The following is a 25,430-nucleotide window of genomic DNA, read 5'->3' as shown; positions in this document are numbered from 1 at the left end:
AAAGAGATTAAAGAAACAAATTTCCTATACTGTCAAGGAACAGGAGTTTGAAAACAAAGCACACACACTAAACTGGGAAATCTACATACGAATTCTATTTCAAAGACAATATACTTTATCTTTTTTTTGTTGAGATCAAGTTTTGCTCTTGTTGCCCAGGCTGGAGTGCAATGGCACCATCTTGGCTCACCGCAACCTCCACCTCCCTGGTTCAAGCGATTCTCCTGACTCAGCCTCCCGACTAGCTGGGATTACAGGACAGTGCCACCATGCCTGGCTAATTTTTTGTATTTTTAGTAGAGACAGGGTTTCACCATGTTGGCCAGGCTGGTCTCGAACTCCTGACTTCAGGTGATCCACCTGCTTCGGACTCCCAAAGTGCTGGGATTATAGGTGTGAGCCACCGCAACAAGGGCAATATATTTCAAAACTATTTTGGCAGGCCCATCTATAAATTTAGATTTTTATAACTAGACATGGAGATTTGTAGTGTATTCTAAACAGAAGTCCATTCCATTGTGATTTATTCCCTTTACAAATTCATTAGCCAATTCTGGATGAGTTTTCTAAAGTGAAAACCACCAATGACTACTACCCGCACATCCATCCACCTCTGCATATCACTCATTTTCTCTTCTCTCTCACTCTCAGCAGCCGGACAGATCTGCCCAGAACAAACTTGTTCAACCACTGCAGGATCTCGCTAATAGGAAAAGGGAGGCCTGTGAGAACACGTTTCGAAAAATTAGATCTGCTTATTTACGTACATCTAAACGAAGCGCACTGAGAGCTGTGAGCTCAGCCCAGCCACCACGGTGGCACGGCTGAGGGCTCCACTGGGAACTATCCAACCACGACTGGTTTCTTCTTCTCTGTCCTGTGGCACTTATAGGGTAGTTAACAAACTTTCATGAAAATATTTTGTGATACTGTTTTTACATGAAGAAAGGAGAACCTCAGCACTGGTGTGTTTACTTAGCGATTCATATTCTAAACCACACACTGCCAAAAACTACAGAAGTGCTGTGCTGTCCTCGTCTCAACATATTCCAACAGCACAGCGAGAATGCCAGAGCGCCCATGCTTGTGCCTGGACTCAGACACCTCCGGCACCAAAGGTCCTCACCTGCGATACTTGCAAATATCTCGCTGATCCCAATCAGCACGTACTGCGGCACCTGCCACCACAGTGACAGATCAGCTGCATGGTAGACGACGTTACCAATGGTCTGATTAATGGTTTTCTCTTTAACAAGGTTCAGCCTTTTACTTTCCAAAATTCCTAGAATTCAAAAGTAGGTTAGTGTAATATTCATGTATTAACATTTAGAGTTAATCTAAAAATCTGATGTTTGCTACAAGACTTCATAGCAAACGTGATTCTGATGCATGAAAGGACCAGGTCTAATCACAGCTTCCCCCAGGACTAACAGGCCCCCAGCCTTCAGCCTCCTAAGCAGGCTGAGTGGAGGTCATGCCATAGCACACCTATTTCACTTTGGCTTTTTACAGCATCTTATATAAAATCAGATGTCCAGTATGTTTCATTTAATCCTCAAATATCTGGATTGCTCACCCATACCTCTTTTGTCTCTTACAAAGGGGAGTAGGAGAAAGTTAAATAGTCCTACTGTAGAATTAACAGTAGTGCTATTTTACCTAACAGCAGGTAATGTTGAAATGTTTTTCCAAACATAGCGATGGATCGAAGGTGATCTATTTATTTATTATTGTAACAACAAATGATGATAATCATGATGATGATGATGTCGGTTTTCCTGCATAGGGTAGGCTTAATCTTTGCAACAAAGTAAGCTGACTTCACAAATCAACCTCTGCTCTCAGCAGCACTGAGATCTCACTGTAGGTGCAGGCTAAGTTACTGGTCACCTGTCAAGTGCAACAGAAAGACAAGAGAAAAACAAGCAAGGGCAGCAGCTGCTACTCTATAAACAAAACTCAACCAATGGAAATAAAGTGTAAAAGCATCTACTTGTAGGTCCAAGTCCTTAGGTTAAAGATACCGCCAAGTTTTATAAAGAATTCTTACTGCAAATTAGGTCACAGGCCCTAATATTTAAAGTGTATATAAACATATGTTTATTTTAAAACGTGAGTATGAAGAAAGATCTGGTCAGAGGGCAATGGAATGAAAATATTAAAAATGCTCCTCCTATAAAACCTGAGCATGAGAAAGGACCGGATATGATCCACAGGGCGATGAGAAGACAAACTCTGGAATTTCCACCTCAAATCTCAACGGAAATGCCAAGCAAAGTGAAAACATTCTCCAGGATCAAGGCAGAGAGAGACCTTCCAGCCAACCCCCAGTTGACTGCCATCAGAAAACCCGCAGCCCCACCCTGGAAGAGTGTCCAGGGAAACCCAATCCTTCCACTCTGCCCTCCACGGAGAAACATCAACGCAGACCCAGGCAAGGACAGCAAACTATTTAGAGCCCTTAGTTGCTCTGGAAAGGGGCATCTGAGGGCATCTTAATCAGGCAAGGCTGGTAGTGACAGTAGGGACTGTCCCCAAATGACAGCCTTCCTCCCCAACACGGCAGCTGACAGCAACCATAGCTCTGCACCCCCAGCCCTGGCATCAGTGCCTTCAAATGCCAAGAATGAACTGTGTGGCAATGGCCTCCCCTGGACACCCAAGGTCCCCAGCTCCCGCCTGCTCCCCTGGGACCGTAGCTGACGGTAGCCACTCCTTGAATGGGAACAGAACCAATGCAACTCCAGCAGAAACTGAGATCTATTTTGGAAATAAACACGAAAGCCGAATACCACTTTTCTCCTTCAGAGGGAAGGACAGCCTTAGGACGGCACACCAAAGTGTCTGCAGGGGGCGGGACAAGGGAAGGTTGCTCATGTGGACAGTAAGTAGATTTTATAACCTGAATGGGAAAGATGCTACTACTGCTACCGGCATAGTTCTACCAGATAACTTGTCTTATTACTCAAGAAAACACAGACTCTGAAGACTAAGGACGAAAAATGTAACAAAGAAACTAACAGGACTTTGGCTTAAGAGAGACACAAATGATGAAATCAAGAATTAGGAGAAGAAAAATGAGAAAACAAGTACGCCTGATTATCGGTGAGGTTGTTAGCAGAGAGATGAGTAGCGGCAAAAGCGCACACACAGCCGACACTGCGGAAACCAGGATTGGGACCGGAGCCCCCAGTCAGGAGCGCGGTGGAAGCAGAGCCAATGGGGAAAGTGACCCTGTCTGGGAACAACTGAGAGCCCTGGAACAGCTGGGACAGACGGAAAAGCAGCAGGGTTCAGGCTGAGTGACAGTGGCATGGCAAGGGGGCACCCAGTAAAAACAAGCATGTGATGCAATGCTGGATAATCAACAGAGCAGTCAGGATAAATGAGCCAGATCCTTCAGATAAAAGTCACCCACTTATATCAGTTCAAAAAACAAACAAAACTGAACATTACAGTTAATACACAGAACTAAAGCATAATATAACCCAAAGATTATAAATAAAGGAGGGGACAAGCCAGGATGTACCAGACAAACAATCATAAAGGGAAGAGGTGACAAGAAAATACCAGGAAGACAGAAAAAGAATCAAAAACCAACATAACCAATAGGTCCCATGTACGAATTGTTCCTTGCGTGATGAGCCGCTTTTGTTGACTGATTAACAGACAGCATCTCATTTATTACTCACGGTAAGCTGGGGGAGAAATAACGTAAGCTCACTTGGAGATGAGGAGAATGAGACTTGGAGACAACTGGCACAGCTGAGGCTTCACACCAGGCTCTCAACGATGCCACACGCGCTACCTTCCAACCCAATGGCTGTTTCACTATGGATGACACGTAGTATCCACAGAGAAAACACAAATCACGAACTTTAATGTGAATTAAAATACCATCCAGCTGCTAGAATCTCACAGGAATACACTTTGTTTGGTCCTTGTCAGAACAAGTAGATGAAAAAATGCCAGCTTTGTTTGGCATAAAGTTTACAAACTACAGACACAAATAGAAAGCCAGGCCCCAGACCGACTTCATGACAACAAATAATTCCTGAGGCCTACAACATGCCTGGGACGACTCGGACAGACACAAAGATCTGCGTCCTCGTGGAGCTCTGTTCTGACGGGCTTATGTTTCAAGCCCACACGCTGTGTTAGAAAGTGTTCGGACAGGACCTGTCTGTGCCTTCCGATTCACCACAGACCCACTGTGTTGTTCTTGGACAATGCACTCATCCACATGGCTTCAGGCCCGCTGCCAGTGCTGGAGTCTAAGACTCCTGCTGTAAAACACCTAATTAATATCGTTGGTAGCACCACAATACGTGAATCATCCTACTCACCTACAACACTTACAGAGGGTGATATCTGGCCATAAAGGAAGCCCTGAAATCCCCAATGCAGGAATTATAAAAGCCATCATCTCTCCTGACTCAGCAAAATTTGCCACCACTAGCAAAAGTATAAACAAAACCATCGATATTGTAAAACTTAAAAATTCTCTGAAATTAGTCTTAGATCAAAAAGAAAACCAAAACCAGTTACAATATTCACAGAAAACAAGAGAACATTATAACAAATCAAAGCACACGGGAACTGACCAAAGCAGTAATAACAAGCAAATTCATAGCCTTAAATTATCTTTTCATTATTAAATAGACTAGAATAAGTACAAGTGAATGAAAGCCAGGCACAGTGGCTCACGCCTGTAATCCCAGCACTTTGGGAGGCCAAGGTGGGCAGATCACAAGGTCAGGAGTTCGAGACCAGCCTGGCCAATATGGTGAAACCCCGTCTCTACTAAAAATAACAAAAATTAGCCAGGCGTGGTGGTAGGCGCCTATAATCCCAGCTACTGGAGAGGCTGAGGCAGGAGAATTGCTCGAACCCAGGAGGCAGAGGTTGCAGGGAGCCGAGATCGCACCACTGCACTCCAGCCTGGGTGATGGGAGGGAGACTGCCTTGAAACTGAAAAAGTTATCAAACAAATTTCCTCTCAGAGAGGTAATGGACTGAAGATGACTTCAAGCTAGGCAAATGCTTGGAACCCCTTGAGAACAGAAAGATAACTGTTGTCCCTTTAAAATATTCTCCTGCCTACAGAGAAAGAGAGAGTACACCCACTCTTTTTAAGAAGCTGTATCACCCCACCAAAACCTGCCAAAAACAACCACAGACCAAGGCCAATTCTAGATACAGATGCACACGTGCTCAATGATACAGCAGCAGAGTCAGGTCAGATGATCAACATAAGCCTCTTTTAACAAACAGGGTTTGTTTTCTAAAACGCAGGAACAGTTAAATATCAGGAATCTAATACAATAATATAAATAAAATACATGAGAAGCCCAAGGCAGCCGGGAAGAGATGTAATTACCCTTGGATACCAAAAAAGAATCCAACATTCATGCTGGCTAGATGTTTAATGTCATCACAAATACCTACTTTAACAGGCAATGATAAACTTTCAACTCAGCTGTGAGCTAACAGTGGCAGTCCCATTAAAATCCAGGATGAGACTAACGTTGAATCAAAGAAAAAGAGAAAGGAAGAGAGATATAATTATTACAAAGACAGAAAAAGAAATTATATTATTTGAAGACAAAGAATGACCATTTGAAAACAGTTCACTGAAACTCACAGAATTTTATAAAACCCCATATATGAGGAACCAAAAATACATAAAGTAGTTAGGAATAAACCTAACATAAAAGGTAGAGAACCTAAAGAAATGTATAAAACTTTCCAAGATTCCATAAACAAAATTATAGGGAATTTTTTTTTTTTGAGACAGAGTCTCACTCTGTCGCCCAGGCTGGAGTGCAATGGCACGATCGATCTCGGCTCACTGCAACCTCTGCCTGAGTTCAAGTGATTCTCATGCCTCAGCCTCCGAGTGGCTGGGATTAAAGGCATGCGCCACCACGGCCAGCTAATTTTTGTATTTTTAGTAGAGGTGGGGTTTCAGCATGTTGGCCAGGCTAGTCTCAAACTCCCCATCTCAGGTGATCTCACTCACCTGGGTCTCTCAAGGGAAAATCTTTTAAATGGGAAAAAAAATCCATAAGCTAAGAGATAAAAATTTGAAATCCTTAAACAATCATGATCTATTATGTAACAACACAAAAAAGAAAAATCTATTAGAAAAGTGGGTACAACACAAACTATACACAGAATATAACCGTGTACAGTTATACTCCGTGTGGATCCAGGTAAACCATGACCCAGCTAAGACGATAGAGTTTGAAAGTTTTGGGAAAGAATCTTAAACATCACTAATAACATATGTCAAAACAATAATATACCATTTTTCAACCCTTCAGCTAAGAAAAGATTAACAGAGGAAAAAAAAAAACAGTACTGGCAAGGATGTCAGAAAATGAGAATTCTCACACACTTCACTCTACTTTCAATCAGGTAAGTTACCCTCAGGAAACAGTAAGACAAGAGCGTACGAGCTTATGTAAGAGAATGACAATATGGTCTTGTTTGAAATAAGAATAACCTGGAATCAAATGTCCATTTAAGAAGAGTGGGCCGAGCGCGGTGGCTCAAGCCTGTAATCCCAGCACTTTGGGAGGCCGAGACGGGCGGATCACGAGGTCAGGAGATCGAGACCATCCTGGCTAACACGGTGAAACCCCGTCTCTACTAAAAAATACAAAAAACTAGCTGGGCGAGGTGGTGGGCGCCTGTAGTCCCAGCTACTCGGGAGGCTGAGGCAGGAGAATGGCGTAAACCCGGGAGGCGGAGCTTGCAGTGAGCTGAGATCCGGCCACTGCACTCCAGCCCCGGCGACAGAGCGAGACTCCGTAAAAAAAAAAAAAAAAGAAGAGTGCTGGTTTTTAAAAACGATATAACATTCAAAAATGGAATATGGTATAGTTGTTAGAAAGCACAATTTAAATGTGTAACTATTGATACGGGAAAATGGTAAGCACACAGAAAACAAAAACAGGTTCTAAACAGTGAGGAGTTCCACTTCTACTTCTGTTTTAAAATAAGTAATTTAGCCATACCCAGAAAAGGTTCTAGAAAGACACAAAAACAGCTGCAGTGGTCACCTCTGGATGGGGGGTTGTGGATGAACTGAAGCCTCCCTTTGGATCTATTTTTGATGACCATAAGTTGACCATATAATAACTTTTAAAAACTTGCTGTAGACCAGTGGTTTTCAACTCTTTTCTAATGAAAGCTCTGACCTTTTCCCCAGAGAAAGGTTCTCGGTTGATTCTGCCTCAATTTCAGGATGTGCATCCGTGCTCTGAAGCCCAGGAGTGACTCCTGCCGAGCAGTAGCTGTGGTTAACACAGTCCCAACGACACAAAGTGGGCCAGAGCAGATCAGCAGGCGGAGCGATCCAGGCGGACCACCACCCGCCTGCGGTGACGGAAGGGCCTACCACCTTCCCGCAAGACAGTTCAGCCACGTATACCACACGCCTTCAGCTCGTACGGTGACTGCACTTCTTGGGATTTAAGAAGGAACATAAGTAAAAACATTTCACTATAATGATTACTAAAACAGTGCAAACTAGACGCAGCTGAACGTGTCACATGGAAGATTATTAATGATACACTAAGTGATTTTTGTAAGCAGGTTACAGAGGACAGCATAAACATGTCACACATCATGTACTTTTATAATTTTCCTCATGTATTTACATAATGTTATTAGTGGATTTCCTTGGGTGGTGGAATCTTGAGAGTTTCTGTGTCCGTGTGGGCATATATTTTATGTATGCGTGTGTGTATTTTATGGCTTATATGCCTTTTGGTCCTCTTTTTGCCATTAATATGCATAATTTTTATCATACTTTCATAGCTTTTTTACATGTGATTTTTCTTAATCAGGCTCCAATCAGCTTACACAATAGGATTCTGCTTTTGCAAAACCATAAAAGATGTATGTGTACAGACACACAAACAAGACAGACGCCAAAATATCCGTAGCGAGCAGCTCTAAGGACATTACAGGGGATCTTTATTTTCTCCTTTATGATTCTAAGGTTTCCTCTTCTCCAATGCGCATCTTCTACTCTTGTAAAAAATTACTCTTGTAATTTAAGAACAGAAACACAATTTTAAGGGGAAAAACTAAATCTAACAAATTAACATACTTTTTTTCTTAAGCTGAGCAGAAGAAGCCCCTTGGACCTGCCCAACTTGCATCTGAACATCCTTAGAGAAAAAGCGGCCTCCACCAGGTGTGGCACTAAATGGAAGACCGTGATTTATTATGGGTGTAGGTGGTAAGCGACAAGCAAAATCAAGGTTCTTTCCCATTAAAATTTTGGTTTGCTACGATGGTTTCAAGTCTCTACTCAAAGACCATTAACGTCCCTAAATAATACTCACTAGAGCTGGGAGTAAAATCGCATCAAACATGGGCAGGTGTTTTATTAAATTTAATAGACTACTCATGTCAAGTTACAAGATACATGTAACTCTTCCCAACTACCGGCAGGTAAAACTTCTTCCCAACAGTGGGTCACGTGGGAAAGAAAGCCTTTTTCAGAACGCACACACGCTGCGAATTTTCCACTTCTATGTCACCAGTTCAGAGGCTCTGGTGCTGCTGCAGTCACACCAGGTCAGAGCCCGTGCCTCACCACGGGCGCCAGCACTCAGTAAGAAGGCAAGCACTGTGCAGAGTGCTCTGGTCAGAAAGTGCTGGACTTGATCTATTGTGGGTTTTTTTTTTTTTTTTTTTTTTTTTTTTATTGAGACGGAGTCTCGCTCTGTCGCCCAGGCTGGAGTGCAGTGGCCAGATCTCAGCTCACTGCAAGCTCCGCCTCCCGGGTTCCCGCCATTCTCCTGCCTCAGCCTCCCAAGTAGCTGGGACTACAGGCGCCCGCCACCTCGCCCGGCTAGTTTTTTGTATTTTTTAGTAGAGACGGGGTTTCACCGGGTTAGCCAGGATGGTCTCGATCTCCCGACCTCGTGATCCGCCCATCTCGGCCTCCCAAAGTGCTGGGATTACAGGCTTGAGCCACCACGCCCGGCCTCTATTGTGGATTTTGCTAGCACTTTTCTTTTTCTTTTTTTTGAGATGGAGTCTCGCTCTGTCGCCAGGCTGGAGTGCAGTGGCGCGATCTCAGCTCACTGCAACCTCCGCCTCCCGGGTTCAAGTGATTCTCCTGCCTCAGCCTCCCGAGTAGCTGGGACTACAGGCGCCTGCCACCATGGCCAGCTAATTTTTGTACTTTTAGTAGAGACAGGGTTTCACCACATTGGTCAGGCTGGTCTCAAACTCCTGACCTTGTGATCCACCCGCCTTGGCCTCCCAAAGTACTGGGATGACAGGTGTGAGCCACCACGCCCAGCCTGCTAGCGCTTTTTAAAGACAAAACTGAGGGAGCGCAATGGGGAAATCTCAACAGTGACTGGTCTGGCACTTGTATCCTGCACAAACACATATAGAAACCACCAGAGTGGCCTGCATGGCTCTCAAGGCAGCCCACAGAAGTGATTCAGCCATTTATGAAACTGAAAGACAGGATGTTAGGAAATAAGCCCAAATCAAGTATTTACTGGAAAAGCCTCCAGAAACCAAGCAGATCTCCTTTCCCACAGGGTGGGAATGAGGACTTCCTTCCTTGGCACCAACCAGTGTGGTGACAGGGCACAGAGAAGGCACTCCAGCCCCAGGGGGAGAGAGAGGTCTGAGGCCAAAGCTGAGCCTGCGCTTTAGGGAGGTAGGACAGACAGGCAGACACAGTCTCCAGTGCAGAGACTTCCTGCAGACAGCCCTTCTGCGTGTGCACTCTGCTGAACTGCAGCTAGAGCCCTGCGGTCATTCAGTTCTTCTCTGCCTATGCTTATTTCCCCATGTGCCTCAGATCTGGAAGAGAAGCTGAATTATAAAGAAGGCACACAGCAAAAACTTCACTCAGACACGACCTCACTTTAATTATCTATTTGAACAAGAGAAAATGCAATAGTCTTCTAAAATGTCCCAGTCTCTAGAATAGAGATTTCTTAAGCCCAGGGACTAATTTCTTTAAATCTATTAAGTACTATATCAATATGTTCAGTCTGGCAAAAGTAGATGAAGGCTGCTATGAAGGCAGCATTGTTTGAGAATATTAAATTCCATTTCAGCAGCACTTAACACTGAATTCCTCATAACAGCAGATAATATACAGCTGGTTCAAGAATATCAACTTTTCTTATTATGTAACTAAGCTGTTTTATCATTCAATAATTTTCAAATATTAATGAAGGGAGAACTCCAAAATAACTGAGAAAGTCAGCGATACCCAGCTTTATCAGCAAAAGATAAACAACTCATTTCAGCACATACAAATTACGAAAACAGAATGGAAACCCTCAAAAGGATAACTCTCCTCATCAGAGTTTAGAGACTTAGGCATTCGTTCTTACGAGGTTTATTTGTAGGGGGAGGAGATGCTGCCCATGAGCCTATAACAATCTAGAAACATTTTTGTCACCAGAAAAATGCACACAGAATTTTACATAAAAAATTCAAAGGACTCACAGACACCCTGACACTTGTTAATAAACTGAAGGTTAGTAATCTGAAGGTGGAATTCTCATCCTCGAGAACGATACAGTACCTTTAACTTGCACAAATTCATCTGTTCAGCATTCAACAGCCTAATTCTAAACCAGAAGGTAGAGAAAAACCTCCCTTTAACTCAGTCCAAAAGTCCCTTTTCAGAGCAACCCAATGGTTTTAGTACCAGAAGAAAACTGACATATCCTTAGGAAAATAATCTTCAACTTATTTTGAAGTTTAAAATAAAGGATCAGTGCTGTAAAATAACTGATACACATCCTCTTTCACAGACATGCACTTCCCGAACAACCTGGGGCATGACTGGGTGTCAACACTCTACTCTGAATCCACCCTTACCTGCAGCAAAGGCCGAGCACATGACGAAGAACATGCCCACGGCGATCCTCTTCAGGGAGGATGGGAGCAGGCCATTTCTTCTCAAAATGGGATCGACCAGTTTGTCCTTCACAGGGATGAGCAGGAGGATGAGCACAGCATCAAACATGGTCAGCCAGGCTGCAGGGAGCTGGGGTGAAACACGGGAGGAGGCGTTTACTCCCCGCAATACACCACTCATCTGGAGAACCAACATCTCAATGGGAGAAATGCATGTAAAGAACAGTTCCTCTCCACAAGGTACAACCTCTTCAGTTTAGAGTCAACGGAACTGGGAAAAGCTTCCTTTCTAAATGAATCTGCATTTGCTTTTCTGTGCTTTGAGGGGAAAATAATCAGGTGAAAAATACCAAGTAACGTTGAACTGATGTCAGTCAACCTAATCTAGTAAATGATACAACCAACGAAAAAATATTCTCTAAAATAAGTAAAAACTCTATTTCAATAACAACGCTTTTTGTTGGTGCTGTTAACATTGATAACACATTTACAGTTGGTAGAAGGAATCCATTTATTTCATAAGCTCGAACTGACAATTTTGAGATCGTTACAATTGTTCTTACCGTGTGAGGAGTGGTTGTAATATTTGAAATTTCTGGAATCCTCAAATGAAGACTCTGTAAAACATACGTTGTCTGCATCTAGGTATAAAAAACAGTATCATTATATGTGAACCAACTGTGCTCTCAAACACTCTAAGCATCCTGCCCCTCCCCTAAACTAGGCTCTGAGATGCGACAGCAGTGACTCCCAGAAACAGACAACGGCTCAAGTTTGAAAACAGAAAGGTCAACGATTTGGTCATTGTAAAGTCCTCTGGAGATCAATTTTGAAAAAGAACGGCCAGTTATCCAAAGGAGAAATGACATTAACAAGAGGGGCCTGGAAAACCCAGAAGCATACCTGTTCTCAGCTTCTTTTTCAGAGGCTTTAAACATAGTTAAAGCAGCCAAAATGACTCCATAACTAAAACCAAAAATGCCAGGATTCTGTAGACTCATGGGAAAAAAAAAAATCTAGTCCTAACTACTTTAAACATGGCCAAAACAAGTGCTAGGCTAAGACTTCATAGGAAGATAAAGGAAATTAAACCTGTTTGTCACCACTCACTTGGAAATACACTGTCCAGTAAGGTATCAAAGCCAAGAAAACAGGGACAATCTTGACCAGAGCTTTCACATCTTCCACTTTCTCTTCTGTAAATGGCCCTCCATGAGACATCTTACATGAATCAAACAGACTTTGTTTAGAAGATTGCTGAAAGACTCCAATGCCTTCACTTTGGGAAATAAAATGAAGGAATTAGTTTTCTTCCCCTCCCAGCAATCAATTATTTGGTCACAAATTAAGTTTGGAGGTAAGAAACCAGCTCACTGTATCGAATGTGCTTCAACTCATTCCATCACTTACTAATTGTACACACCCAACACAGCTACCTGAATTATTTCTAAATGTCACAGAATGTACTGAAACAGCTGACAAAGGGACTTTCTAGTGAAAATGCAATTGGGCTACTGTAATTCTAGCGTGGCCGGAAGATCTGATGACAGTCTGAACCATGGCTGAGCGCAGCCCCAGCGCAGCTGCCGGCTCAGCAGTCTCCGCGTGGGGAGAGTCTGCAGCTCCACCGACACTGGGAAGGACATCAGCTACGCCACTGGAGAGCATATGAAAAAATGCACTGGAATGTGTGAATTTTTAATCAGCTAATTTACCAAACATCAAGACCTGACGACCAATACCAATGCTGTGAATAAAACCCTGCTGGTTTAAACTGAGTCACTGGCAGGACAGAGGCAGGGTTCTATTCTCAGAGGAAAGCTGTCAGCTCTCCAGTTAAGGAAGAGCTGAGGGGGAGGGCAGTGCTGGTGGTGATGACAGGAGGATGTCCCTGGCTCTGTCCCAGGACAGCAGGAAATGGGGAGTGCCCAGTGCACCATGCCCCTACGTCCTCCCTCATTAACCATGTGGCGTTAAAACTCTTCAGGGCCCTATTGCACCGAGGAAGATGCCTGGGCACAGAGTGAGAAGGCTGCCTGAGGTATGGCCAGGACTCGGACCCAGGCAGTCTTGGCTTTACAGCCTGAGGCCCTGACCCCTGCAGGACACCACTGCCCCTCCACTCCCTGCCATTGCCCTCATATCTGCGGGTCATAGCAGGAACATGGTCCTGGCATTCCCAGGTACTTGTACTAATGAGTTTCACTGACTCCCTCTGGGCCCGCTTCATTATTTAGAAGATGAACAGGCCCCATTAGACAGCTCCGCACTCTCTCCCAGCGCCAAAACACTCTAATGGGGAATGGGCACCAAGGATCTCAGGGGTAAAACGGGAAAACAAAGTGGACACTATTCTCTAAAGCCAAGAGGTACCAGGAGAGAGTCAGACTGTGTTTAACTGTGGGAAGCCAACAGAAATGGCACCTGTCAGTTTTCTAGTTTATTAACTCATGTCCCATTTTACTATGGTGCCAGTATTTTAAATTATCTTATAAAGCCAACATTTTAAGTCTGGACATTCAGAGCGGGGAAAAATAAAAGCGCTGAAAACTATAACTTAATATTTTAGCCAAATTTTGGACAAGAAAACTAAGTTCGATTCAACAAATACTGATTGAGTACCTGCTGTAGGCCTTGCATTGCTCTACCTGGGGGCTAAAGGAGAGAGCTCCTGTCCTTACGGACTTAGTCTAGTGGGGCAAAACAATCAGAAACAAAAACACCCAAAAGTGAAAATAAATTCCAAAGACATTATACTTTCACTTGAAAACATTAACTTCTTCAAGTACTGCTTTTTTTCATAAAGGAAATTAAAAGTCCTTTTGTACCTAATACAGATACTATCAGTGGTTTACCACATCATATTAAATATGTTTCACCAAAAACATTTAAATAACAAACAACAAATTCATTTTCACACAAAGAATGATTCACACAGGTTACTGGTTATATTACTTTAGCTTTACATAATTAAAATATTTAAAAGCTGTGAAATCAATATGCATTTGAAGCTTTACTGGGTTATACATATTGTTAGGTGCACTATTTTGCAACACACAAGGGTCCAACACGAAGCCATGGTCACAAGTGACACCCGAACACCCACAAGAGCCCTCCACTCCTCCCCACAAAAGTTGACAAGCTCATTTCAGGACGCCTGTGCCCAAGTCTCTGTGAAAGCCACATGTACGTGTTTGTATTCTCCAGGAAGAGAGTCCACTGGTTCTCACGGATTCCCAAAGAAGTATGTATCTCAAAAAGCTGTGGCACCATTTCTACTCTGGCCTGATGAATTGAACAAATGCGCCTTCATTTCTCATTTAATAGCGAGTACGTATTATCTTCAAGACACAAATCACCCTGGACGGAAACTGAGATTGGGCCAGATGAAATTAAGTGTCACGGCTGTAAAATGCGGGTATGTCATGCTTCCTCACGAGCCAGATGAAACTAAGTGTCATGACTGTAAAATGCGGGTATGTCATGCTTCCTCACGGGCCAGATGAAATTAAGTGTCACGACTGTAAATGTGGGTATGTCATGCTTCCTCGTGGGCCAGATGAAATTAAGTGTCACGACGGTAAAATGCGGGTATGTCATGCTTCCTCAGGCTTTGGGGGCCCAACTTTTTTAAGGCACGCTCGTCACAGTGGTCACCACTGACAGGGCCCTTATCGTGTGCCTGGCATCCTGGTGAGGGCCTTGCACACATCACCATGCTCAGGCCTCCCTGTGATGCCATGAGATGAATCCATCTCTGCTGTACAAAAAGGAAAGCTGGGCTTCACAAGACCAGTAACCTGCCCAAGGTTACAGAGCCAGTTCATACAAACAGCAGAATCTGAGAATTCCTCAGACCATCAACTTTTCTGTAAGCTAATCCCCGCTTTTTTCCCCTTATTTTTGCCCAAGGAGACTTTCAAAGACAATCCTAAGAGGAAATTAGTTTCCTAAGTAAAAGTAACTCCAAACCCACTCCACGCTGCCATTTGTGCGTTAAAACCCAAGTATGTCCACAAAACAAAGGTGTTCTCTTGCAGAAATGTCTATGGGCTACCACCCACACAGATACTAAAACTTGAAGGGTTGTTCCTGAAAAAGACTTCTAGGATCTGAAACACTGCTTTTGTCTAATCAATTAAGGCCCTGGCAAAACACTAGTGTCAGCTAAGACGGGGCTACTTAAATTTTTTTTTTTTTTGAGACAGGGTCTCATTTTGTCACCCAGGCTGGAGTGCAGTGTGCAATCATGCATGGCTCATTGCAGCCTTGACCTGACCTGCTGGGCTCAAGTGATCCTCCCACCTCAGCCTCCTGTACTTTAATTACTAAAAATTCTTCAGTGTGGTCCCACCATTTGCAGTTTTGAATTATATGTCTGAATGCCACAATGACCCACCAGCATTTCCAATAGGGCATCTAGACTGGTGAGATCTGCCATGACTCCACACAGGGACAGCTGGAGAAATCAGAGATGTTCAGGAGCAAAGAAGTAGGCACACAGGGCCTTTTTGTGTCATTTCAAACTACCACGTGGAAGGCATATTAGACACATTGGCTATGGCTGCAAGCACATCAGTAAGACAAACACAGACGAGCCGGAGGGAGGCAGATGTGTGAGTGGGCCTACAGAAGAACGTCCAGCAACCCGTGCCGTGCCACAGTGGGCTGCATGGCTCAGGGACACAGGACACTCCGATGGCTGAGTCATCAGCCTTCCACCCAGCAGCCACCAGGCATTTCTATGTTGATCAACACATTCCATGAGGGGAATGACTACAAAAGTTCCCAGAGCCTTCTCCGGAATGATGGAAACAATCTATGCCTTGACTGCACTGCTGGTTACACAATCTGAGTAAGTTTGTCATAATTCACAGAACTGTACAGATATGAGGGGTAAATTTTACTACCTGCAAATTATTCCTCAATCAAGAATAACATAAAAATTTCTGAGTTCTTTTCTTGGGCTTAAGTTCTGGACTTTATTAACTGGCATCAAACATCACCAACCAAACATGAGTCACAGTTGGTCAGTGACTTGGAGGGGTTCTGAGGACACAGGCCTTTCTGTTTTAACAGCCCAGTTCATGGGACTTCGGTGCTAACGCCGAGTAAGTCCCATGAGATCATCTGGTTACCCTCAGTGCATCTCACCATTCTGCTATTGCATCTTCCTGTCAGAGTGACAGACCTGACCGCTGTATGATGGAGCTCACGCTGACCTTCAGGTGAGAGGCAGTGGCTTACTTTTCAAAGAGCAAAGACAGGTACTGAAAGCATAAGCAACTGCTTAGTTTTTCATTCAAATGTATTTCAAAGCTTTTTAAAATAAAAAGAAACATGCATAAAGCATGTCTTCTGTCTCCTCGATGCCCTCCACAAATTTCTACCTTTATAATCTGGCACTAAAGGAGCTTCTGTCTACACTAGCAGTGAGAGAAAGTGCAATGTGGGGTTAAAGCATGAGCTCTGGAATCAGGCCACTGGCCTGTCTTTAAGATGGGATAATAAGACCGCACCTGCCTCCTTGGGGAAATGCAATGTTAAAGGAGAGAAGACATGCAAACCCTCAGCCCGGGCCCAGCACACAATAAGCACACAACAAACCTAAGCTAGGATGTTAATAAAGAGATCGATAAAGTCCTATCAAACAGCCCGAGATGAGAATTAAGTGCTTACCCACTACTCTGGCCCTCTCCACTTCGCTTCTGGGAACAGCAGGAATACGTCAGTATCTTGAACATGTCGGTGAAGGCACTGCCATCAGGAGGCTTGGTGATGAAAACGCTCTGGCCACAGAGGAAGACCACAAAAGCAAGGCCGACGCAGACAGTGGGGATCGCATAACCAGTGACAAAGCTGATGTTCTGCTGAATATAGGCAATGCCACCTAACGACAGGATCGCTCCCAGGTTAATGCTCCAATAAAACCAATTAAAAAATCTCCTAGTGGCTTCCGGACCTCGATCTTTAACCTAAGATAACAGGGAGGAAAGACACTTGAAAATATATGACAGTCTTCAAGGATGAAAAACATATACAGTCAAGTGGTTAAAATGACCGTTGTCATCACAACCTTTACGAAGTGCAACACAATCAAAATGGTGTTTACAGAAACGTTCACGGATCTCGACACAAAACATACCCCACGCTGTTCATTACTACAGGAGCGGGGTAGGTTTCACTTAATTACACTAAATCCCAACAAATCCTAGAGAGTTTTTCCGAATATGTGGACCACCTACTATAGAATTTTTCTAAGTATCTGAACCACTTGCCTTGGAATTACCTGGAATGCTCTTTAAAAAAAGAGTCGGCTGGGAGTGGTGGCTCACATCTATAATCCCAGCACTTTGGGAGGCCAAGGCGGGTGGATCACTTGAGGTATGGAGTTCGAGACCAGCCTGGCCAACATGGCAAAACCCCGTCTTTACTAAAAATACAAAAATTAGCCAGGCATGGTGGTGGGCACCTGTAATCCCAGCTACTTGGGAGGCTGAGGCAGGAGAATCGCTTGAATCCAGGAGATGGAGGTTGCAGTGAACCAAGATCGCGCCACTGCACCTGGGCAACAAGAGCGAAACTCCGTCTCAAAAAGAAAAAAAAAACAAAGAGAGTCACAGGACCCACGCTCCAGACCCACTGAATCACCGTCTCGGGGACCCAGGCCCAGGAATCTGCATTTCAAGCAACTTCCCAGGTAACTTCTACTCACAGGTAAGTTTTAGAACCAATGTTATAAAGCTCCATGCGCTACTGAGCTACATGTGAGTACCATGCGGCACCCCGCAAATACGCTTAGCCCCAAAGAGAAATACTGCAGGCGATATTTGTTCAGTGAGGCCAAGCCACCACCCACACCAACTGTATCTGGTCTCCTGAGAATCAGAGATCTCGGTAAACTTGAAGCAAAGAGGAAATTACAGACTAAAGATAAAACCACATGCTATTTTTAGATTAGACAGGCTATTAATGGAATGGGAGAAATTCTGATAAGGGTGGGATTTCCAAAAGGCTCAAAAATCACTGACTTCCTGGACTCAAACAAAAGCACTGAGGTAATCACACAACATCTAGGCTTATGCAGTTCACCAGGCTACTTCAACGAAGCCCAAGCGCTGGGAACAGGTCATTTGGGGGCAGACACACCAGAAGCCTTCTCTGCCCACCTGGATTTTTACCTCTACATAAGATACTGTGCAAATGAACCCTGTACTAGACAGAGACCTTTCTAGTGAGTTTCATTTCATAAATTTATTTTTAACAAACTTATGAGAAGCTGATACTGGATCTCATAGAAAGACTCTCTTGCTGTCTTAAAAACTTCTACTGTCTCATTCTTAAGACACAGGTTATGAAAGAGTTAGAAAATTCTTATTCCAATAATAGATCTAGTTTCTGGATCCACAGAACAATCTGCTCTACTGAATAACAAATTCTCAATGGGGCGAAAACAACCAATTATGACTGGGCATGGTGGCTCAGGTCTGGAATCCCAGCACTTTGGGAAGCCAGGGCAGGCAGACCATCTGGGTCTAGGAGTTTGAGACCATCCTGGGAACACAGAGAGACCCCCATCTCTACAAAAAGTTACAAACATCAGCCAGGTGTGCTGGCGTGTGCCTGTAGTCCCAGTTACTTGCAAGGCTGAGATGGGAAGATCCCTTGAACTGGGGAGGAGGTGGTGGTGAGCTGCGATGGCACCACCACACTCCAGCCTCTGTGACAGAGGCCCTGTCTCAAATGAAAAAAACAGATACGGTATGCAATAAGCACATGCATCTTTTTAGCAGTCATACATTTCATATGGTATTTGAAGCTCTATTTTTTAAAGATTAAATCAGAGGTGTAAAGTTTATAGTTAAAATTGTGTGCTTCTCTCTAAAGAAAATAAAGCAAAAGAAAAAAAAATTGTGTGCTCCTCAAAAAGGGACTTGTTCGAAGTCCAAATGATTAAGCATGGCTACTGTGGTGATAGGTAATTAATTATATACAGTAACACCACTTCAAACTAAAAACCTAAGTTTAAAACAAAATCACATGTTCTCAAGAGTTCAAACTCTCCTCCTATCTATGACAATAATGAATAGAGGTCCTAGACCAAATGCAGACATCTCTATTGAACAAAGAGTATGAGGTGAGAACTTCTTAGACATCTAAGACACTTCTTCACTAGGACACAATGCGTTTAAATACTGCTCAACAACGGACACCCATTCTCATGCTATACTAGACATGGACCAGGAAGAAAAATGAAAAATGTGAGCAGAGAAATGATTATCGAGAAAACAAAACTAGAAGTGTGAAAACAAACCAAAAAAAGTAATTTTTTGACAAGCATAAAACAGACCAGTAAATATAATATCTAAACTTAATAGACGCACAAATGATTTCATAACTGAAATGCACTCGGACCTTCCCTTTCCCCACAGTGACACTGCACACACCTCCCCATGGTCTCGCTCGGACTTTCCCCTTCCCCACAGTGACACTGCACACACCTTCCCAGAGTCTCAGATCTATGTCCTCTTCAGGTAAAACATGAGAAAATCAGTATTTGATTAGTCTGGGAAAATCCTAACCTTAAAATGCCATTCATCCTCATTTCCTGTGTAATTGTGGTGGTCAGTTTATTTCAACTCCTCGAGTAATCCATCAAAATTACTTTATAAACCAAAATGACTAAGCCCTAAATAACCACACAGTGGGCATTTCTGTACCAAGGGAAGCTGGCTGCTGTGAAGGCCATCACATGCTTCCCAGCCCCAGGCGGGCAGGCCACAGCCTCCCTGCCCATCGGCTGCATGGCATCACCGTGTGAGCAGCAGCCACGTGCCCTACCAAGGGCAAACAAGGTTTTCACATGACTGGTCAAATGATACCAGCAAAATCAATCTGGAGAAGAAAAGCTAAAAGAATAGAATTGTGTACAGCACACCAAACAGTTGGCTGACAGAAGAATTCCTTAAAGCGGAGTGTCAGTTTTTCCTCTGGAAAAAAAAACGCATCATTTGCTCTGTTTATCCGTAACATAAGATTTTCTTCTTTCAGGACACTGTTTCAAATAATCCATCCACCAAGAACGAGGGTGACTTTTGGAAAAGGTGCGGCACTGGGGGAAGATTCGGGGTTGACATGATTTACACGAACATACATCTCCCTTGGACCCACGGCTCACACACCCTCTGAAGACACTAGCGAGGCCTCCTCCTCAAAGCCACGCAGCCTCACCCCATGGTCTCTCCTATCAGAACGTTTCCCAGAGGCTCCACCTGGGAGATGAAGAGGCAAGTGACAAAGAACCATAAAAAGCACCTTAAAAATACAAATAGGTTTCCTCTCCGTGAGAAGGACCAAACCAGGACAATTTAACCCTCGCCTGGGGCACAGCAGAGTGTGCTTCAGGCCTGCACACCTCAGGGTCCCCAGCCAGGCCTCCTGCCATGAAGCAGCGGCACCAGGACGGGGACCTGCCACCTGGCCACAGGCAAGCACCCTGGCATAAGGCCACTCTTCCCCTCAAATGCTTTTTCACTCTGATTCACATACCGAAAATTTCACCCTGTAAAAGTGTACAATTCAGTAGTGTTTAGTGTATTCAGAGATGTACATCCATCACTGCCATCCAAGTCCACGTTCTCATCACACCAACAGGAACTCCTGTTCCCTTTAAGTCACTCCCACGCCCCTCTCCCGGCCCCTGGCAACCCTTCATCTACTTCCAGTCTCTGTGGACTCGCCTCTTCCGGGCATTCCACATCAATAGAATCACAAAACTGGAGTCTTGTGTGTCTGGCTTCCTTCACTCAGTGGAACGTTTCCGAGGCCCATCAGCACTTCGTTTCTTTTTTCATGGCTTAAAAATACTCCATTGTATGGATATACTACCTTGAGTTTATACACTCATCAGTGAACATTTTCTCATATTTTCATTAAAAAACAGTCCAAATGTATAGAAAAGTTGAATTGCAAAATGCACACTTCCCTACCCTTCACTTGGAACCTCAGCACTCTTTTTTGTATACATAAAAAATACTGGCCGAGCGCGGTGGCTCATGCCTGTCATCCCAGAACTTTGGGAGGCTGAGGTGGGTGGATCACCTGAGGTCAGGAGTTTGAGATCAACCTGGCCAACATGGTGAAGCCCCTGTCTCTATTAAAAATACAAAAATTAGACAGGAGTGGTGGCTCACACCTGTAGTCCCAGCTACTGAGGAGGCTGAGGCACGAGAATCGCTTGAACCCGGGAGGCAGAGGCTGCAGAGAGCTGAGATCACACCACTGCACCCCAGCCTGGACAACAGAATGAGACTGGGTCTTAAAAAAAATACTTCTGGGTGATCTATTTACAGATAAGCTCCAGCAACCTATTTCATGCCCAAAATTTCATCATGAATCTCCTGGAAATAAGGACATTCTTTTTACAGCAGTGAGATTACCACACCTAAGAAAGGCAACGTTGGTCCGTTATTAGCTAATAGGTGATCTGCAAACGATCCCAAGCATCCGAGAAGAATGGCCATGAAAGCAGCTGGGATCCAATCACTCAGCACGCATTGCAGGGGGCGGCCAGGTCTCCCGAGTAGCCTTTCACCCACAAGGTCCCCTTTACCCATGACAGTGTTACGTCGGAAGAGATTAGGCCAGCTACCTTGTGGAAGAAGGCACATCTCCTTTCAACATCTACATTTAATTGTGGACAAAAGAGCATATACTCTGTCAGATTCATTTGAGATAACTGAGTACCATTTCCTCCTCATTTTAAGAAGTACCAATTACTCGCCTATTATCTCCTGGAGAGCACCAGCTTTTAAGTCAGGCTGCCAGGGCCCCAAACCAGCTCCCATAGGCACTTGCTGTGCAGCCCTGGCAGCCAACCCTTTAGGCCTCTGTTCTCTGTATAACAGGCATGACTGGCTGGGCACGGTGGCTCGGGCCTGTGATCCCAGCACTGTGGGAGGCAGAGGTACGCGCATCACCTGAGGTCGGGAGTTTGAGACCAGCCTGACCGACATGGAGAAACCCCATCTCTTCTAAAAATACAAAAATCAGCCGGGCGTGGTGATGCATGCCTGCAATCCCAGCTACTTGGGAGGCTGAGGCAGGAGAATCGCTTGAACCTGGGAGGCAGAGGTTGTGGTGAGCCGAGATCGTACCACTGCACTCCAGCCTAGGCAACAAGAGCAAAACTCCATTTCAAAGAGGAAATAAATAAAGTGAAAGTTCTTGTATGGCATAGATATGAATTCCTTCCTCTGGTAATAATTAGGTTATTCCAGGAAGTACAGTGTCATTCTTTAAAGTAAAATATATACATATATATATATATAAAGGCATAACTGCAGCACATACACCATCAACTGTTGCGAGGCTTAAGTAAGATCATGTGGGAAAAGCACAAGTAAGAGGCAAAATAGAAGCTTTCAAGTCCACTTGTGTGGCATGGCCAAGTCTTTAAAAGATAGAGGCTGCCTGTGCTACCAGCCCCGTTCCTTCATGAGCCAATGGCACCCCAAGGCCAAGAGCCTGGGTCTTGAGATCCAGCCCTGAAGAACCATTACGGAACGCACGCACACTGGGCCCATCTTAGTGCAGTGGTTAAAAAAGAATCAGAACTGGAATGGAAGTCCAGCTTGACCACTCACTACCTATAGGCAGTAAGAAAGTGATCTGTTTTTGTGCCTGTTTCCTCATCAATAAAATGGATCTAAGACTCCTGTGAGGTTCAGATTTGGTCATGTATGTAAAGCATAAGTCACTGTACAAAAAACCCAGTTCCAATTCAGTACATTAGAAGACTATCATTTCTAACATCATTCTAAGGTGTCTCCTGACTAATGGATAGCCTTACACAGGCAGAGTGAAGCTCACATTCAAAGGACAGGCTTTTGAATCCTGGCTCAGTCACATACAAGCTGTGTACCTCTGGGCCAATGATTAAGCCTCTCCAGCCTCAGTTTCCTCATCAGTAAAATGGGCGCCGTACGTGTCAGGTAGACTAACCAAGCAGTCTTGTAGACACGTAGCATACGTGTCATGTGGACTCACCAAATACTGTATTTAGCAAGCACTGTGCCTGGTGCACAGTAAGCGCTCAGTAAATGTTCCTAAAAAACAGGCACTCACAGATACTTAGGCAAAAGCCTAAGAGTCGCCTTCCCTACTGCTCACATGCCATGGTTTCAATGTCTGACCCTCCAAATCTCAAAAGAAATGTGATCCCCAGTGCTGCTGGTGGGGCCTACTGTTTGGGTCATGGGGACAGATCCCTGAAGAAAGGCTCAGGGCTGTCGCAGTTAGGAGTGAACTTTCCTATGACAGAGGTTATTTACAAGCCTACCACCTCCCTCCCCTCTCTCACTTCCTCTAGTGCTAGTGCGTGTGATCTCGACACAGCTGGCTCCCATTCATAAGGCCTTCACCAGAGCAGATGCTGGCGCCCTGCTTCTTGTACAGCCTGCAGAACTCTAAACCAAGTAAACCTCTTTTCATTACAGATGACCGCGCCTCAGGTATTCCTATATAGCAACACAAACAGGGACTAGACAACCCACCAGTACTTCCTACCCGTTCTACTTCCACAGCTGAACTCCACTTCACCCCCCTCCACCGCCTCCACTCTAGTTAGGAGAGACTCCCACCTCATATCCCCAATGTCACCACTTCCTACACAACCCATTCTCTACAAAAACCATCTGCACACTTCTGTGAAGGGGCAGGCAGTTCACACTTTGAGTTTTATGAGACATTCCATCTCCATCAGTTACTCAACTCTGCCACTGCTTAGTGAAAGCAGTCCCAGCATAGTGGCTGTGTGGCAGAAACAGGTGGGGCTGTGTTCCAACAACGCTTTATTTATGGAGACTGAAATCTGATTTTCGTAAAATTTTCACTCCTCACAAATTATCCTGTTTCCGACCACTTAAAAATGTAAGAACCGGCTGGGTGCCGGGGCTCATGCCTGTAATCCCACCACTTTGGGAGGCCGAGGCAGGCGGATCACGAGATCAAGAGATCAAGACCATTCTGGCCAACATGGTGACAGCCCCGTCTCTACTAGAAATACAAAAATTAGCTGGGCATGGTAGTGTGCACGTACAGTCTCAGCTACTCAGGAGGCTGAGGCAGGAGAATCGCTTGAACCCGAGAGGTGGAGGTTGCGGTGAGCTGAGATCCTGCCACTGCACTCCAACCTGGCAACAGAGCGAGACTCCATCTCAACAAAAGAAAAACAAAGAAAGAAAGAAAACATTAAGAACCATTCTTAGCTTGTGAATCCTCAGAAAAGAAGAAGTAGACCTGACCTGCTACCCCAGCTGTAGTGCCTGCTCTGCACATGACATAAGTAGTATCACTCCCTGCTGGAACCTGTAACGCTCCCTACTGCATCCCAAACGCTTTAACACTCCTCATGTGATCCGGCCCCAGCCTTCCACCTCACTTCCCACTTTTTTAATATTTTCTGAAATGATCTGAGTTTGCTATTGCTCTTAAAGGCACCTATTCTGCATATAATACTTGGTGGCCATTTCCTTTGCCCTTCTGAAAAGCTGCAGTGGTTCCTCCCTCACTTCTTGGCAGTTACAGTGGCAGGGGAGCAGCTTGATGCTAACTTGATGCAAACTCATTTCCATCTGAGCTTTCCTATCCAACCTAGCCCCAAACTCCTTTAAAGCCACAAAGACGCAATATGAGTGTTTTCCCACTTCCTTGTAAAGGAAGCTAAGGCAACAATAGCGGCTTCCCTTCCCTCAGTTTCCCGGCCCGGGGCCCTGCCCCTGCCCCTGCGAAGAATCCCCATGTCTGGAAAGCTCCTCAAACTGCTCTTTCCCAGCCTTCTGGTCTCAACTTACACGGCCTGAACATAGAGAGGGTTCCTTTCATTTAATAATTTTTATTTTTACTTTTTCATTTGGCGACAGTCGCGCTCTGTCGTCCAGGCTGGAGTGCAGTGGAGCGATCTCGGCTTGTACTGCCTCCCGGCTGCAAGCGATTCTCCTGCCTCAGCCTCCCGACTGGCTGGGATAACAGGCGTCCGCCACCACGCCCGGCTAATTTTTGTATTTTTGGCCAGCCTGGTCAGGCTGGTCTCGAACTTCTGACCTCAGGTGATCCACCCGCCTCGGTCTCCCAAAGTGCTGGGATTACAGGCGTGAGCCACCGCGCCGGCCTCTCTTTTCTTTAAAGCCACTGTGGCCATCACTGTGTGTATACAGACCTCACCCCGCCCCAGGCAAACCCCTTCCAGCACCTATCACACCGGTCCCTCCAGTCTTGGCCCACCTGCTGGCGGGCTTCCTCTGCACTAGACAGAAGCCCCCGGGGCAAGGGGCTCCCTCTGCGGTCAGAGGCAGGGACTGGGGCTGGGGCCGGGGCACGGGCTAGGGCTGGAGAAGAGGCTGGGGCTAGGCAGGGGCTGGACAGGGACAGGGCAGCGCGGGGGCGCGGCTCACCTGGTCGGCGCCGAAGGGCGTGATGTTGGCCTTGACGGTGGCCACGCCCAGGCCCAC

The 25,430-nt window shown here is 45.0% G+C and overlaps 1 protein-coding gene across 1 annotated transcript in view; it reads right to left on the bottom strand.

Moving 5' to 3' along the window:
- SLC15A4 (solute carrier family 15 (oligopeptide transporter), member 4) overlaps positions 1-25,430 on the bottom strand; it is a 34,761-nt gene that overhangs the window by 6,491 nt on the left and 2,840 nt on the right. Inside the window, exons 4-9 of the mRNA XM_011961455.1 lie at positions 25,374-25,428; positions 16,600-16,895; positions 12,031-12,199; positions 11,484-11,561; positions 10,882-11,050; positions 1,127-1,282 (exon numbers count right to left, since the gene is read on the bottom strand). Coding sequence (XP_011816845.1) covers positions 1,127-1,282; positions 10,882-11,050; positions 11,484-11,561; positions 12,031-12,199; positions 16,600-16,895; positions 25,374-25,428 — 923 coding nt within the window. The remainder of the gene's footprint in view (positions 1-1,126; positions 1,283-10,881; positions 11,051-11,483; positions 11,562-12,030; positions 12,200-16,599; positions 16,896-25,373; positions 25,429-25,430) is intronic.

The sequence above is a fragment of the Colobus angolensis genome, unplaced genomic scaffold (genome assembly GCF_000951035.1).
Source record: "Colobus angolensis palliatus isolate OR3802 unplaced genomic scaffold, Cang.pa_1.0 Scaffold115, whole genome shotgun sequence".
Lineage (NCBI taxonomy): Eukaryota > Metazoa > Chordata > Mammalia > Primates > Cercopithecidae > Colobus > Colobus angolensis.
Note: the sequence above shows the minus strand (reverse complement) of the source record. Positions and strands in the feature narration are given on the sequence as shown.